This window comes from Xiphophorus hellerii, chromosome 14 (assembly GCF_003331165.1).
Source record: "Xiphophorus hellerii strain 12219 chromosome 14, Xiphophorus_hellerii-4.1, whole genome shotgun sequence".
In the NCBI taxonomy this organism is placed as follows: Eukaryota; Metazoa; Chordata; class Actinopteri; order Cyprinodontiformes; family Poeciliidae; genus Xiphophorus; species Xiphophorus hellerii.
The window spans coordinates 24869340-24883710 of record NC_045685.1 but is presented as its reverse complement, the minus strand read 5'-3'; the positions used below and the strand labels follow the sequence as shown (position 1 = coordinate 24883710).

At 37.5% G+C, this 14371-nt stretch overlaps 1 protein-coding gene and 1 long non-coding RNA gene across 2 annotated transcripts; both read right to left on the bottom strand.

The window, feature by feature from the left end:
- Positions 1 to 4100: 4100 nt before the first annotated feature.
- Positions 4101 to 5756, bottom strand: LOC116733170 (uncharacterized). The gene is made up of 2 exons (XR_004341968.1): positions 5705 to 5756; positions 4101 to 4273 (listed from the first exon to the last, which is right to left on the bottom strand). It is a non-coding gene; the product is annotated as an uncharacterized LOC116733170 (long non-coding RNA).
- A 3313-nt stretch (positions 5757 to 9069) lies between these two features.
- LOC116733239 (gastrula zinc finger protein XlCGF57.1-like) lies at positions 9070 to 14371 on the bottom strand. Its single transcript, XM_032584022.1, has 3 exons — positions 14368 to 14371; positions 13450 to 13806; positions 9070 to 11095 (listed from the first exon to the last, which is right to left on the bottom strand). Exons 1-3 carry the CDS (start codon positions 14369 to 14371, stop codon positions 9744 to 9746), a joined length of 1713 nt encoding a protein of 570 aa, XP_032439913.1. The 3' UTR covers positions 9070 to 9743.

Here is a 14371-nt window from a genome sequence, read left to right as displayed (position 1 = left end):
TTACTGTTTAACCTTGTATGTCCAAACCGCAACCTAGATATAACTGTTTCCTCCTCCTGTGTGTTTCACTTTGGCTGCACTGAAGAAACTGTAAATGATTTTTAGTTCCCGCTTGAATTTTCCGCTTTGAGCCTCCTCTCAACATAAAATTATATTAAATATCTTACAACATTAATAAAAGGTTCATATATTTCAGTGAGTGAAACACAGTATTAAAGTAATTACACAAACACACGGATGTTTCCAAGCCTTTTATTTCTGTTAATTATGAGGATTTTCCACATTTAATGGAAACACAGCATTTATGATTAGAATAATACATCATACTGACACTAATGAAAAAAAGAATTATTTAAAAATGTGAGCTTGGAGTCAGTTATCAAAAGATACTTTTAATCTTACAAAAGAACCATATTAGAAGGTATTTTAATTTCTTGTGTGTGATCGTTTCAGCTTGTGAAACAGAGTCTAATATTATAGTTTTGTATTTTGTGATTCAGTTTTGAAGTTAAACAGTAAATGGCTACATATATTATAGAGGAACGCAGAGAATTGTTGTGATCGTTTTAGCTTGTAAAACAGTCTAAGTGGTATCAAAACGTGCGGCTCAATCCCGGCATTTAGCTATTACTGTTATTGGGAATCGGAGTTACGATGGCGACGTAAAAAGCTAAAAACGAGCAAAATTTCCAACTGCAGAAACACAGAGCATAACTGAAACCAACTGCTGCCCCATTAGAGTGAGAAATGAAGTGGATTTTTGACCCCAAAACAATTTAGAAATCGCCGTCACGCTCACAAATATCGCCCGATTGGTATCAAACTCGGTCATGACATCGATACGCATGCCTGCTCCGGTAAAATGTTTTCAAAATTTCTCTAGGGCTTACGGTTTTCTGTCAAGGTGCGTCAGAGCGAAATCATGGGGCAGGGTAACTGACGCTGTCCCAGATTCACTTCCATGTATTTTTGAAAAATTTCAGAGCTCGGCGCACACCATCTATGTCTCATCACTGTTATTACTGAGAGTGAGGTAGAGATATGAATCGGAGACGACAAATAGCCCTCTCATACGCTTCAAACGGTTTTATAAAATATCCTTCAAATGCAAAAGATATTTCTGACTTGTTTTTGTGTCACATTACAGTATTGTAGATCGTCTGCAATGTTATCTCTGGATACAGTAACTGAAAGGTGCATGAAACGTCCATAAAGATGTAGTTTCTGACAATGCAGAATTAATTAATAACTAATGAAAACATTACATTTGAGATTAGAATATTAAATCAGTCTAATTGATGAAAAAATACTTTTAATTTTGTAAAATGTAATGAATGACATTTTTTGAAAACTGTCTTGAATTCTGATATTGAAGACATGAAAAAAAAATTATTTGTGTAAAAACTCATGTTTTGCTGTTATTGCAAGGATCTTTAGATGCTTTACTTAAAGCTGACATTTAAAAATATGGCAACAGTTAATGACGATGACAATCACTGAATAATCCATCAATATTTATTCAAGTCAACAGTTATTAAAAAGCATATTCTGCTCAAAATACTAGTGTATATTTTAACAAACCTTTTTAATAATATACTTTTCTTCTCATAGCAAAGTGTAACAATGACAAAAAATTGGGAACATAAAAACCTCTCTGTGGTTAGCTCTAAATCAAAATGTGACCAGATCAAAATTATTTTAGAGATTTTTTTCAAACAAACATCAGAGTTTTATTTATGGAAAAACAAGAACATTTCACTGCTTTCATTTCTAAAGTATTTTACATCCAGTCATACAAAGAAACTTCAAATAAAAGCTAAACTCAATTATTCTACATGGTACAGAACTCCATGAAAACTGAAATGCACAGAAATTAATCCTGTCTGAATGTGTTCCCCTCTTTAACTTCAGTATCTAATGGGATACTGATGGGGATCTTAAGTACAAATACGACTGAGAATTAAAACAAAAAACTGGATTAAGGAAAACAAGCTGCTAGGCAAAAGCAGACCTCAGGTTTATCTTGGTCAGACAGTGAAAGACACAATCACAGTGAAACACTAGCAGCCTGCAAGAATCTGTTGACTTTAATATGTTCAACTTGCTGTTTACATCATCTGACCAGATTTTCCATAAGATTAGATGCCAAATTGGATCGGATCTGTTTTGGACCTATAGCTTCTCATCAGAGTGAGTCTTCATGTGACGAGATAAATTACTTCTGTTACTGTAACTTTTTCCACAGCTCCCACAAGAGAAAGGCTTCTCACATGTGTGAATTCTCATATGATCATTTAAATAACCTTTTTGAGAGAAACGTTTTCCACAGCTCCCACATGAGAATGGCTTCTCACCCGTGTGAATTCTCATGTGAACATTTAAATCACCTTTTTGAGAGAAACGTTTTCCACAAGTCCCACAAGAGAAAGGCTTCTCATCTGTGTGAGTTATCATGTGGACATTTAGAGCGTCCTTTCGAGAGAAACTCTTTCCACAGGATCCACAAGAGAAAGGCTTCTCACCTGTGTGAATTCTAATGTGAACATTTAAAACACCTTTTTGAGAGAAACGTTTTCCACACGACCCACAAGAGAAGGGCTTCTCACCTGTGTGAACTTTCATATGAGCATTTAAATGAGTTTTTAGGGAGAAACCTCTTCCACAAGATCCACAAGAGAAAGGCTTCTCACCTGTGTGAGTTATCATGTGGACATTTAAATTAGTTTTTAGGGAGAAACCTCTTCCACAAGACCCACAAGAGAAAGGCTTCTCCTCTGTGTGAGTTATCATATGGACATTTAGAGTGTCCTTTCGAGAGAAACTCTTTCCACAGGATCCACAGGAGAAAGGCTTCTCACCTGTGTGAATTCTCATGTGATCAGTAAGATTAGATGCCAAATTGGATCGGATCTGCTTTGGACCTATGGATTCTCATCAGAGTGAGTCTTCATGTGACGAGATAAATTACTTCTGTTACTGTAACTTTTTCCACAGCTCCAACATGAGAATGGCTTCTCACCTGTGTGAATTGTCATATGATCATTTAAAGTTCTTTTCAGCGTGAAACTTTTTCCACAAGTCCCACAAGAGAAAGGCTTCTCACCTGTGTGAATTCTCAGATGATAAGATAAATGTTCTTTTTGAGTGAAACTTTTTCCACAAGTCCCACAAGAGAAAGGCTTCTCACCTGTGTGAATTCTCATGTGAACATTTAAATAACATTTTTGAGAGAAACGTTTTCCACAAGACCCACAAGAGAAAGGCTTCTCACCCGTGTGAATTCTCATGTGAACATTTAAAACACCTTTTTGAGAGAAACGTTTTCCACACGACCCACAAGAGAAAGGCTTCTCATCTGTGTGAATTCTCATGTGATGAGTTAAAGTATGTTTTTCACTGTAACTCTTTCCACAGATCCCACAAGCGAAAGGCTTCTCACCTGTGTGAATTCTAATGTGCCGAGTTAAAGTCCCTCTTTCACTGTAACTCTTTCCACAGGTCCCACATGAGAAGGGCTTCTCACCTGTGTGAACTTTCATATGAGCATTTAAATGAGTTTTTAGGGAGAAACCTCTTCCACAAGACCCACAAGAGAAAGGCCTCTCACCATTGTGAATTTTCATATGAACATTTAAATAATCTTTGCGAGAGAAACTTCTTCCACAAGACCCACAAGAGAAAGGCTTCTCACCTGTGTGAATTCTCATGTGAACATTTAAATTAGTTTTTACGGAGAAACCTCTTCCACAAGACCCACATGAGAAAGGCTTCTCACCTGTGTGAGTTATCATGTGGACATTTAGAGCGTCCTTTCGAGAGAAACTCTTTCCACAGGATCCACAGGAGAAAGGCTTCTCACCTGTGTGAATTCTCATGTGATAATTTAAAGTCCCTCTGTTACTGTAACTCTTTCCACAAGTCCCACAAGAAAAAGGCCGCTCATATTTGTGAATTCTTCTGTGTCTTAGCAAGATATCGTTTCGAGAAAAGGTTTTATCACAAATTTTACAAGAATATAATTTTTGCCCTGCGTGAGCTTTCTTGTGCTTTTCTTGTTTTGAAGTGTCAGTTCTGCCATTCTGCTCTTTGGTTTTCTCATATTTCTCCTTTTGTTTTTGTTCTTCCTTTCTCTTTTTTCCTGGGTCTTCAGAATTGATTCCTTCCTGATTCTGGTTCTCAGTTTCTGCAGAGCCATGAGAGATGAGTTGGTTCCTCTGTGGTTCTGTTTCATTGAGAACCTCCTCCTCTTTACACACGCAACATTGTGGGAGATCTGGACAAAAAGACAAAACAAAAGCCTTTAAATGTCAATCAAACAAGGAAGTCTTCATTTTAATATTTTGTTGGATAAAAACAGGATTTTTTTCTGGCTCTGGAAAGAGGTTCCGCAGCGTCCAGTGCAGGTCCACCAGGTTCCGAAACAGCTTTTTCCCACTTGCCATCAGACTGCTGAACTCTTAACTGGACTGCACTCAAAATCTGGTCTCCACTTCATACCTTGCACATGTACAGAGCTAAATAACTTCCATTTTACTGTCAGTCCTGCACTTTATATTTTATATTCATATTTATATTCATATTTTATACTGTATTTTATTTTATTCTGGAGTAACCTCACAACATTGAACCTCAAAACATTGTCCTGAGCCGTATGCAACGAAATTTCATTCTGTATACACCCTGTGCATGCAAAATGACAATAAAGTCAGTCTAAGTCTATTTGACTATTCTGTTGACATTCCCTTTAGCGCAGCTCCATCTAATGGATGCATAACGTAACTCCAGCCTCTACTGTAGCGTCTATCCTATGCGCCTTAAACACGGTGCAACTTATATATGAAAAAAGTTTTAAAATAGGCCATTCATTGAAGGTGCGCCTTATAATGTGGTTCGCCCTATAGTGCGGAAAATGCGGTAATTATGCTTTATAATAATTGTAAAAAATAAAGGTAAATGCTTCACGGATTTCGCCTATCATGGGTTCTTTTGGGAACACAACCCCCGAGAAAAACGAGGGTTCACTGTATAGGTACATGTTTAAATAAAATGAAGATTGTTGAACTACTGACATGTCTCTGAAATTCCGAGCAAAAACTTTGTGTTTATTTTCAGAAAATGAGAAAAGGTCAAAATAATTTAATAATGCAGTGCTTTCAGACCTTGAATAATGCAAAGAGAACTAGTTCATATTCATTTAGAAACAACAAAACAAATGTTTTAACTCAGGAAGAGTTCAGAAATCAATATTTGGTGGAATAACCAGGAGGTTTTCAATGGGGTTTAGTGCAGTGGTCTCTTCATTTTTTCCAGACCTGTATGTAGTTGTTAACGGTTTTAGTTGGACAAAACTATTTAATTTCTTATGTGAATGTATGTAAATAAGCAGTGAAGTTTAGAAAAATGCACCAACAAATAACTTCTCTTGGTCCTTAGCACTGCTGGGGGCTAAGGACCCCTAAAGGTCAGATCCTAGAATCGCCCCTGGGTTTAAATATTCTGCTATTAGAGCAGAATACTCCAGTCCAGCTTTGAAGAGTCTGGGTGTTGTAGTTTTTAAACTAGAGTCGATTAAACATGCGGAAGGAAAAAATAGGTGGAATCGCCCTTTAGCCATTTCCCGAATCGGAAGCTTGAATTGGAAACCAACTTCAGCTTCGTCTTTCTTAAACCTGATTAATCAGTAAAACATGAAGGTGTTTCGTACCTATCCGGTGTAAGATGATCCTCGGTATCCGGGTAAAATCCATCAGTCTGCGCTGATCCTCCATCTCTTCCTCCATCTTAACGTTGATTTCTTTCCACTCTGTGAATGTTTCTCCAGCAGGAGTTACCTGCTCGTTGATAAACTCTCTCTGAGGCGGAACTGAAGACATTTTCACTGAAAACACGGAAATATTTACCGAAAACACCAAACCTGTTTTCAAACTACCTTCTAAGAGGAGCTAATGCTACCTCGTGAGCTCCGTAGCTTTCCGTGTGTTTCACTTTGGCTGCACTGAAGAAACTGTAAACGATTTTTAGTTCCCGCTTGAATGTTCCGCTTTGAGCCTCCTCTCAACATAAAGTTATATTAAATATCTTACAACATTAATAAAAGGTTTATATATTTCAGTGAGTGAAACACAGTATTAAAGTAATTACACAAACACACGGATGTTTCCAAGCCTTTTATTTCTGTTAATTATGAGGATTTTCCACATTTAATGGAAACACAGCATTTATGATTAGAATAATACATCATACTGACACTAATGAAAAAAAGAATTATTTAAAAATGTGAGCTTGGAGTCAGTTATCAAAAGATATTTTTAATCTTACAAAAGAACCATATTAGAAGGTATTTTAATTTCTTGTGTGTGATCGTTTCAGCTTGTGAAACAGAGTCTAATATTATAGTTTTGTATTTTGTGATTCAGTTTTGAAGTTAAACAGTAAATGGCTACATATATTATGGAGGAACGCAGAGACTTGTTGTGATCGTTTTAGCTTGTAAAACAGTCTAAGTGGTATCAAAACGTGCGGCTCAATCCCGGCATTTAGCTATTACTGTTATTGGGAATCGGAGTTACGATGGCGAAGTAAAAAGCTAAAAACGAGCAAAATTTCCAACTGCAGAAACACAGAGTATAACTGAAACCAACTGCTGCCCCATTAGAGTGAGAAATGAAGTGGATTTTTGACCCCAAAACAATTTAGAAATCGCCGTCACGCCCACAAATATCGCCCGATTGGTGTCAAACTCGGTCATGACATCGATACGCATGCCTGCTCCGGTAAAATGTTTTCAAAATTTCTCTAGGGCTTACGGTTTTCTGACAAGGTGCTTCAGAGCGAAATCATGGGGCAGGGTAACTGACGCTCTCCCAGATTCACTTCCATGTATTTCTGAAAAATTTCGGAGCTCGGCGCACACCATCTATGTCTCATCACTGTTATTACTGAGAGTGAGGTAGAGATATGAATCGCGGGCGACAAATAGCCCTCTCATACTCTTCAAACGGTTTTCGAATACGTATCACGGTTCCCGAACGGGAAGGAGTTGTTCGGACTGCTTTTTTAAATAAAAACTGACTAGGTGTCTCACAAAGATATAATTCTTTTCCACCTTTCTGTCTCACACTCACACAACAGCTGCTCTTTAGAACTACAATGACTGAAGGTTAGGACTACAACATGGCGGACAATCAGTGCCTACAAAAGTGGTCTGAGCTGAATGTCAGAACTACAAACATGGTGGAACTGTCAGTTACTACAGAGGAGGACTGAGCTGGCCTTTAGAATTACTTGTGTTTTGGGTGTTTTATAACTGATTTAAAATTAAGCTTACTCATTACATTTGTGTATTTTTTACATGAACGTTCCATTCATCCATCCATCCTCTGTTCACCCTTGTCCCTAATGGGGTCGGGAGGGTTGCTGGTGCCTATCTCCAGCTACGTTCCAGGTGGGAGGCGGGGTCACCCTGGACAGTCTGTCGCAGGGCAACACAAAGACATACAGGACAAACATTCACACACACACACCCCTAGGGTGTGTGTGGAGAATTTAGATAGACCGATTAACCTAACAGTCATGTTTTTGGACTGTGGGAGGAAGCCGGAGTACCCGGAGAGAACCCATGCATGCACAGGGAGAACATGCAAACTCCATGCAGAAAGACCCCGGCCGGGAATCGAACCCAGGACCTTCTTGCTGCAAGGCAACAGTGCTATCAACTGCGCCACTGTGCAGCCCCTAGATCAATGTTACTCATGGAATTAGTTTGGACATTTAAAATGAAGCTTACTGAAAATTTCAAAATAAAAGCCTTAATATTCCTCTATGGTTAAATTAAGGCCATAGGTGGTGCAATAATATTAGCCTGCATTATCTTTTTCTCTCAGGTTAAGCATTTTCCCTAAAATAAGATTTTAGCTATTTTTCTTACTTATTATCCATGTTTAGGACACTGAATGTAGGAAGTCCATGTAAGACAACATTCTAATGATAGCCCACATGCTACTGGCAGCATTTAGGTTTACATTAGCATTTTGGCTCATTTTAGATTATACATTAATATTAACATACTGAATGGTGCAAGACCATGTTAATCAACATGCTTGTTACTCTCCACATGCTATTGATTACATTGCAGGTTTCTTTAGCATTGATGCTAATTTTTAGCATCAGAACGCTGGGTACAAACCGACGGGCACATTTTGGCAGGCCCCGGTTGAATTTCTTCAGGAATTTTCTAGTTTTGTATTTTGTGATTCAGTCTTGAAGTTAACAGTAAATATATACATATTTTATAGAGGAGCGCAGAGATTCGTTGTTTTGACTTGTAAAGATGGAGAATAACTGACTGTGTTGTGAAAAAAAGGTTCATGTTGCCAAAAAAGTAGTGAAAACATGAAAGGTCCCTGAAGAGACAAGATGTGAGACCAAGACACATCACTTTAACTAAAGCCATCAAAACAATAAAAGTATTCTGGTTATTTTGAAAAATTCTTGGCCTGTTTTTATGTCTGATATTTTTATAAGACAGATCACTTTAACTATAGCCATAAAATCAACAATTTGATTACCAACAAAACTGAAAAGGATCATTAATCCAAAGCTCTTAACAACAGAAAGCATTGGGCGAGTTGATTAATTTATGGATTTTTGATGGGTTTTTAAAAAAATATCCTTCAAATGCAAAAGATATTTCTGACTTGTTTTTGTGTCACATTACAGTATTGTAGATCGTCTGCAATGTTATCTCTGGATACAGTAACTGAAAGGTGCATGAAACGTCCATAAAGATGTAGTTTCTGACAATGCAGAATTAATTAATAACTAATGAAAACATTACATTTGAGATTAGAATATTAAATCAGTCTAATTGATGAAAAATACTTTTAATGTGGTAAAATGTGATGAATGTGACATTTTTTGAAAACTGTCTTGAATTCTGATATTGAGGAAATGAAAAAAATTCAATTTGTGTAAAAACTCATGTTTTGCTGTTATTGCAAGGATCTTTAGATGCTTTACTTCAAGCTGACATTTAAAAATATGGCAACAGTTAATGACGATGACAATCACTGAATAATCCATCAATATTTATTCAAATCAACAGTTATTAAAAAGCATATTCTGCTCAAAATACTAGTGTATATTTTAACATACCTTTTTAATAATATACTTTGCTTCTCATAGCAAAGTGTAACAATGACAAACATTTGGGAAAATAAACACCTCTCTGTGGTTAGCTCTAAATCAAAATCTGACCAGATCAAAATTATTTTAGAGTTTTTTTCAAACAAACATCAGAGTTTTATTTATGGAAAAACAAGAACATTTCACTGCTTTCATTTCTAAAGTATTTTACATCTAGTCATACACAGAAACTTCAAATAAAAGCTAAACTCAATTATTCTACATGGTACAGAACTCCATGAAAACTGAAATGCACAGAAATGAATCCTGTCTGAATGTGTTCCCCTCTTTAACTTCAGTATCTAATGGGATACTGATGGGGATCTTAAGTACAAATACGACTGAGAATTAAAACAAAAAACTGGATTAAGGAAAACAAGCTGCTAGGCAAAAGTAGACCTCAGGTTTATCTTGGTCAGACAGTGAAAGACACAATCACAGTGAATCACTAGCAGCCTGCAAGAATCTGTTGACTTTAATATGTTCAACTTGCTGTTTACATCATCTGACCAGATTTTCCATAGGATTAGATGCCAAATTGGATCGGATCTGTTTTGGACCTATGGCTTCTCATCAGAGTGAGTCTTCATGTGACAAGATAAATTACTTCTGTTACTGTAACTTTTTCCACAGCTCCCACAAGAGAAAGGTTTCTCACCTGTGTGAATTCTCATGTGAACATTTAAATTACCTGTTTGAGAGAAACTTTTTCCACAGATCCCACAAGAGAAAGGCTTCTCACCTGTGTGAATTCTCATGTGATGAGTTAAAGCCCCTTTTTCACTGTAACTCTTTCCACAGATCCCACAAGAGAAAGGCTTCTCACCTGTGTGAACTTTCATATGAGCATTTAAATGAGTTTTTAGGGAGAAACCTCTTCCACAAGACCCACAAGAGAAAGGCCTCTCACCATTGTGAATTTTCATATGAACATTTAAATAATCTTTGCAAGAGAAACTTCTTCCACAAGACCCACAATAGAAAGGCTTCTCACCTGTGTGAATTCTCATGTGAACATTTAAATGAGTTTTTAGGGAGAAACCTCTTCCACAAGACCCACAAGAGAAAGGCTTCTCATCTGTGTGAGTTATCATGTGGACATTTAGAGCGTCCTTTCGAGAGAAACTCTTTCCACAGGATCCACAAGAGAAAGGCTTCTCACCTGTGTGAATTCTCATGTGATAAGTTAAAGTCGCTCGTTCACTGTAAGTCTTTCCACAGGTCTCACATGAGAAGGGCTTCTCACCTGTGTGAATTCTCATGTGAACATTTAAATGACATTTTTGACAGAAACGTTTTCCACACGACCCACATGAGAAAGGCTTCTCACCTGTGTGAATTCTCATGTGCCGAGTTAAAGGCCCTCTTTCACTGAAACTCTTTCCACAGGTCCTACATGAGAAGGGCTTCTCACCTGTGTGAATTCTCATGTGAACATTTAAAGTACCTTTTAGAGAGAAACGTTTTCCACACGACCCACAGGAGAAAGGCTTCTCACCTGTGTGAATTTTCATGTGCCGAGTTAAAGTCCTTCTTTCACTGTAACTCTTTCCACAAGTCCCACAAGAAAAAGGCCGCTCATCTTTGTGAATTCTTATGTGTCTCAGCAAGATATCTTTTTGAGAAAAGGTTTCATCACAAATTTTACAAGAATATAATTTTTGCCCTGCGTGAGCTTTCTTGTGCTTTTGTTGTTTTGAAGTGTCAGTTCTGCCTTTCTGCTCTTTGGTTTTCTCGTATTTCTCCTTTTGTTTTTGTTCTTCCTTTCTCTTTTTTACTGGGTGTTCAGAATTGATTCCTTCCTGATTCTGGTTCTCAGTTTCTGCAGAGCCATGAGAGATGAGTTGGTTCCTCTGTGGTTCCGTTTCATTGAGAACCTCCTCCTCTTTACACACACAACATTGTGGGAGATCTGGACAAAAAGACAAAACAAAAGCCTTTAAATGTCAATCAAACAAGGAATCCTTCACTTTAATCTCTTGATGCATCAAAACAGGATTTTCTTGGGTTATTCTAAAATTATAATCTTACAAGAATTAACATTAACTCAACCAATGAGGTTCTTCTGACCAGAATGTAATTAGATGTGAGTCAAAATATGATATTATGGACCTCCAGGTGAGCAAACAAGATGGCGATAGCTTAACTTAGTGGCTTCCTGACAAATATTACAAAAAGTTTTCTTTCTCTATGTAGCTACACGATATACTGTATATGACATTAAAGAGTGACATAAAATGCCTTACGCAAAACACTAAATGGTTTTTTAATCTCAACCATTGATATTGTCAGACATTACTCCACTCACACACTCAACACAAACTTTCAAAAGCACGACTAAATCTCAGCCTTTACTTTCCTGCAATTCGCAGCAGAATTGGTAACAGTGGGGTGATTGTTGTTGTAGCAAACCCCCGCAACCCCTAAATGAAGTATTTTGGCTTGACTGATGAACAGTGAGGTTTATTGAACGTAAACCTTGAGTTTCACCATAAAAGCTGTATGCACAATCACACAAACAAAAAGACAGTGAAAGCTACAAAAACACGCTCTTACAACCAAACGTATCAACTAAAAATAACGTTCACTACTAAAAATATTACAACAAATAAGTTGGGGTTATTTCCACTCCTGCCAAAATTATAACTAATTGGTTTACACAAGAACAGAGATAATTTTAACAAAATAACCCATGTAGACATTACCTTAAAAACCTTCTAACAACAGAATAAAAACATGTCATGACTGTTCAGGTTATTTACAGTCAGGGTTTCACTATATCCATGACTTCATAAAATCCTTAATGAAGTACTACTGAGTGACTGAAGGCATTCGGCGCACTGCTAACAGTCCTTAAACAGTCCAAGCTACATTGTGTGAAGGGAGGAGACGCTTCAAACGCTGTGCAGGTAGGTCACTCATTCTCATCCCTCTGGAGCTCTGCGAAGCCTGCGACCGATGACACACTGGCGGATAAATGAAGCAACAGTTCTGCTTATCTCAGGGATTCAATGACCAACCCATCTGATTTTCCTTATGGTGAATCCTTTTCCTTGGTGCTTTACTTTGTCGTGGTTTTGAGATATGAAGAGTTTGCTTCGTTAATATTCCTTTGGGATCACATCTGGGTGCTTGAAGGAGTCCTTGAAAGATGGAAGTTGTCCTCCCACCTTGAGGAGACCGTCCATATCCATGACAACATCTAGTTAATGCAGTTTGTTGTGATGTGGTAGCTGGTTGCCTTTGGGTGTGGTAAGTGCAATGTTCACCCTGCATTCCTTTGTCGTGCACTTCTTCCACATCTTCAATTATATCATTCTTGTGTGCCACATAGTCCTTATTGTAACTTTCTTAATTGTTAAACCTTTGCTTTGAGTGTTTCAATGCGATTTCTGCAGGCCTTTTATTATCTGATGAGTCTGACGTTTGTTTAAATGGAAGAGCCTTCTCACTGTGTCTTTGTTTGTTTTTCTGTACGTTTATCCAGAAAAATGTGATCCTTTTGTGGGATTCTTTCATCCTTTACCTTTCCATCCTTAACACTGATCATATCCATTAGTGCTACAGAAGACCGTTCCTTTACCATAACTCTGTGGCACAGACTTGTTTCAGTTTCGTTTGACTCTGATGTGAAGCTACCAACAATGCTCCACCCTAGATCCATCTGTATAGCAAATGGCTCATTGTCCTTTCCCAGTAGAACCTTTTTTGGAGCTAAAGCTCTGGCACAATTAAATCCAATAAGTAATTCAGCATTGCAACTCAGGAGAGGAGGTAACTTATCCTCTATGTAGCTACAGGATATACAGTATATCACATTAAAGAATGACATAAAATGCCTAACACAAAACACTAACTGGTTTTTTAATCTCAACCTTTGATATTGTCAGACATTGCTCCACTCACACACTCAACACAAACTTTCAGCCTTTACTTTCCTGCGATTCGCAGCAGAATTGGTAACAGTGGGGTGATTGTTGTTAACATGCAGAAATTAATGGCAAAATGATCCCATGTTATGTTGCTGATTTAAGAAAAGCAGGGTTTCACAAGAAAAAGCCTTTTCACCTGTGTGAATCTTCACGTGATAAATTAAACTATTCTTTTGACTGAAACTTTTTCCACAGGTTGAAAATGTTAACGACTTCTTGTGTGAAGTCAAGCAAACATTTAGAGAGAAGGTTTTATCACAAACTTTACAAGAATATAATTGTTGGACTCTGTGAGCTTTCATGTGCCTTTTTTAGTTTGAACAATCAGTTTTACCTTTCTGGCATCTTTTGTTGTGTTTCTGTTCTTCATCTCTCTTTTCTCCTGAGTCCTCAGAATTGCTTCCTTCCTGATCCTGGTTCTCATCCTCAGCAGAGCCATGAGAGATGAGTTGGTTCCTCTGTGGTTCTGTTTCATTGTGGATTCTTTGCACATTAAGAGGATTCACCAAAATGTCATCAGTCTCTTGTTTCAGCACAAGCTGCTCTTCATCCTGACTGATGCAGAGTTGCTTCTCTTCCTCTTTGGACTCTTGATGTTCTGGTTCTTCTTTACCTGAAGTGGGCTTCCTCTCCTGGTTGCTGAATTCATTGAGAACCTCCTCCTCTTTACACCCCCAGCACTGTGGGAGATCTGCACAGAAACACAAAACAAAAGCTTTTAAATGTGAGTAAAAGAAGGAAGTATTGATTTTAATCACTTAAAGCCTTTTCAAGTTATTCAAAGACAAAAATTACAAATTTATAAGTATGAAAATTAATTTAAGCAATTTAGTCCTTCTGACAGGAATGGATATAGAAATCAATACTATGGATCTGCAGGTGAGAAAGCAAGATGGCGACAGCTTAACCTAGTGGCTCCCCAACAAAAATATTCCAAACAGCAGCTTGATTTAATCAAGCTTAATACCATAGAGTCTTAAACGTAGTTCTATACTGAAAACATTTAATACATAGAACAGTTTGTTTTCCAATGCACATTAAAAAATAAATAAGAGTTTCTTGTTTTTATTCCAGCCATCATTTCATAATCTTCTTTTCTTTATCACTGAAACGACAAAAATTAAAGTTGTAAACAACTTCGAAAAGCCCTTGTACTTCAGCAACGCTCTGGCGAATGTCGCTTCACCATTCCAATCCTACCAATGAGCGAAGCTCTGATCAGGTTTCTGTTGTCGATTCCAATACCAATCACCCAT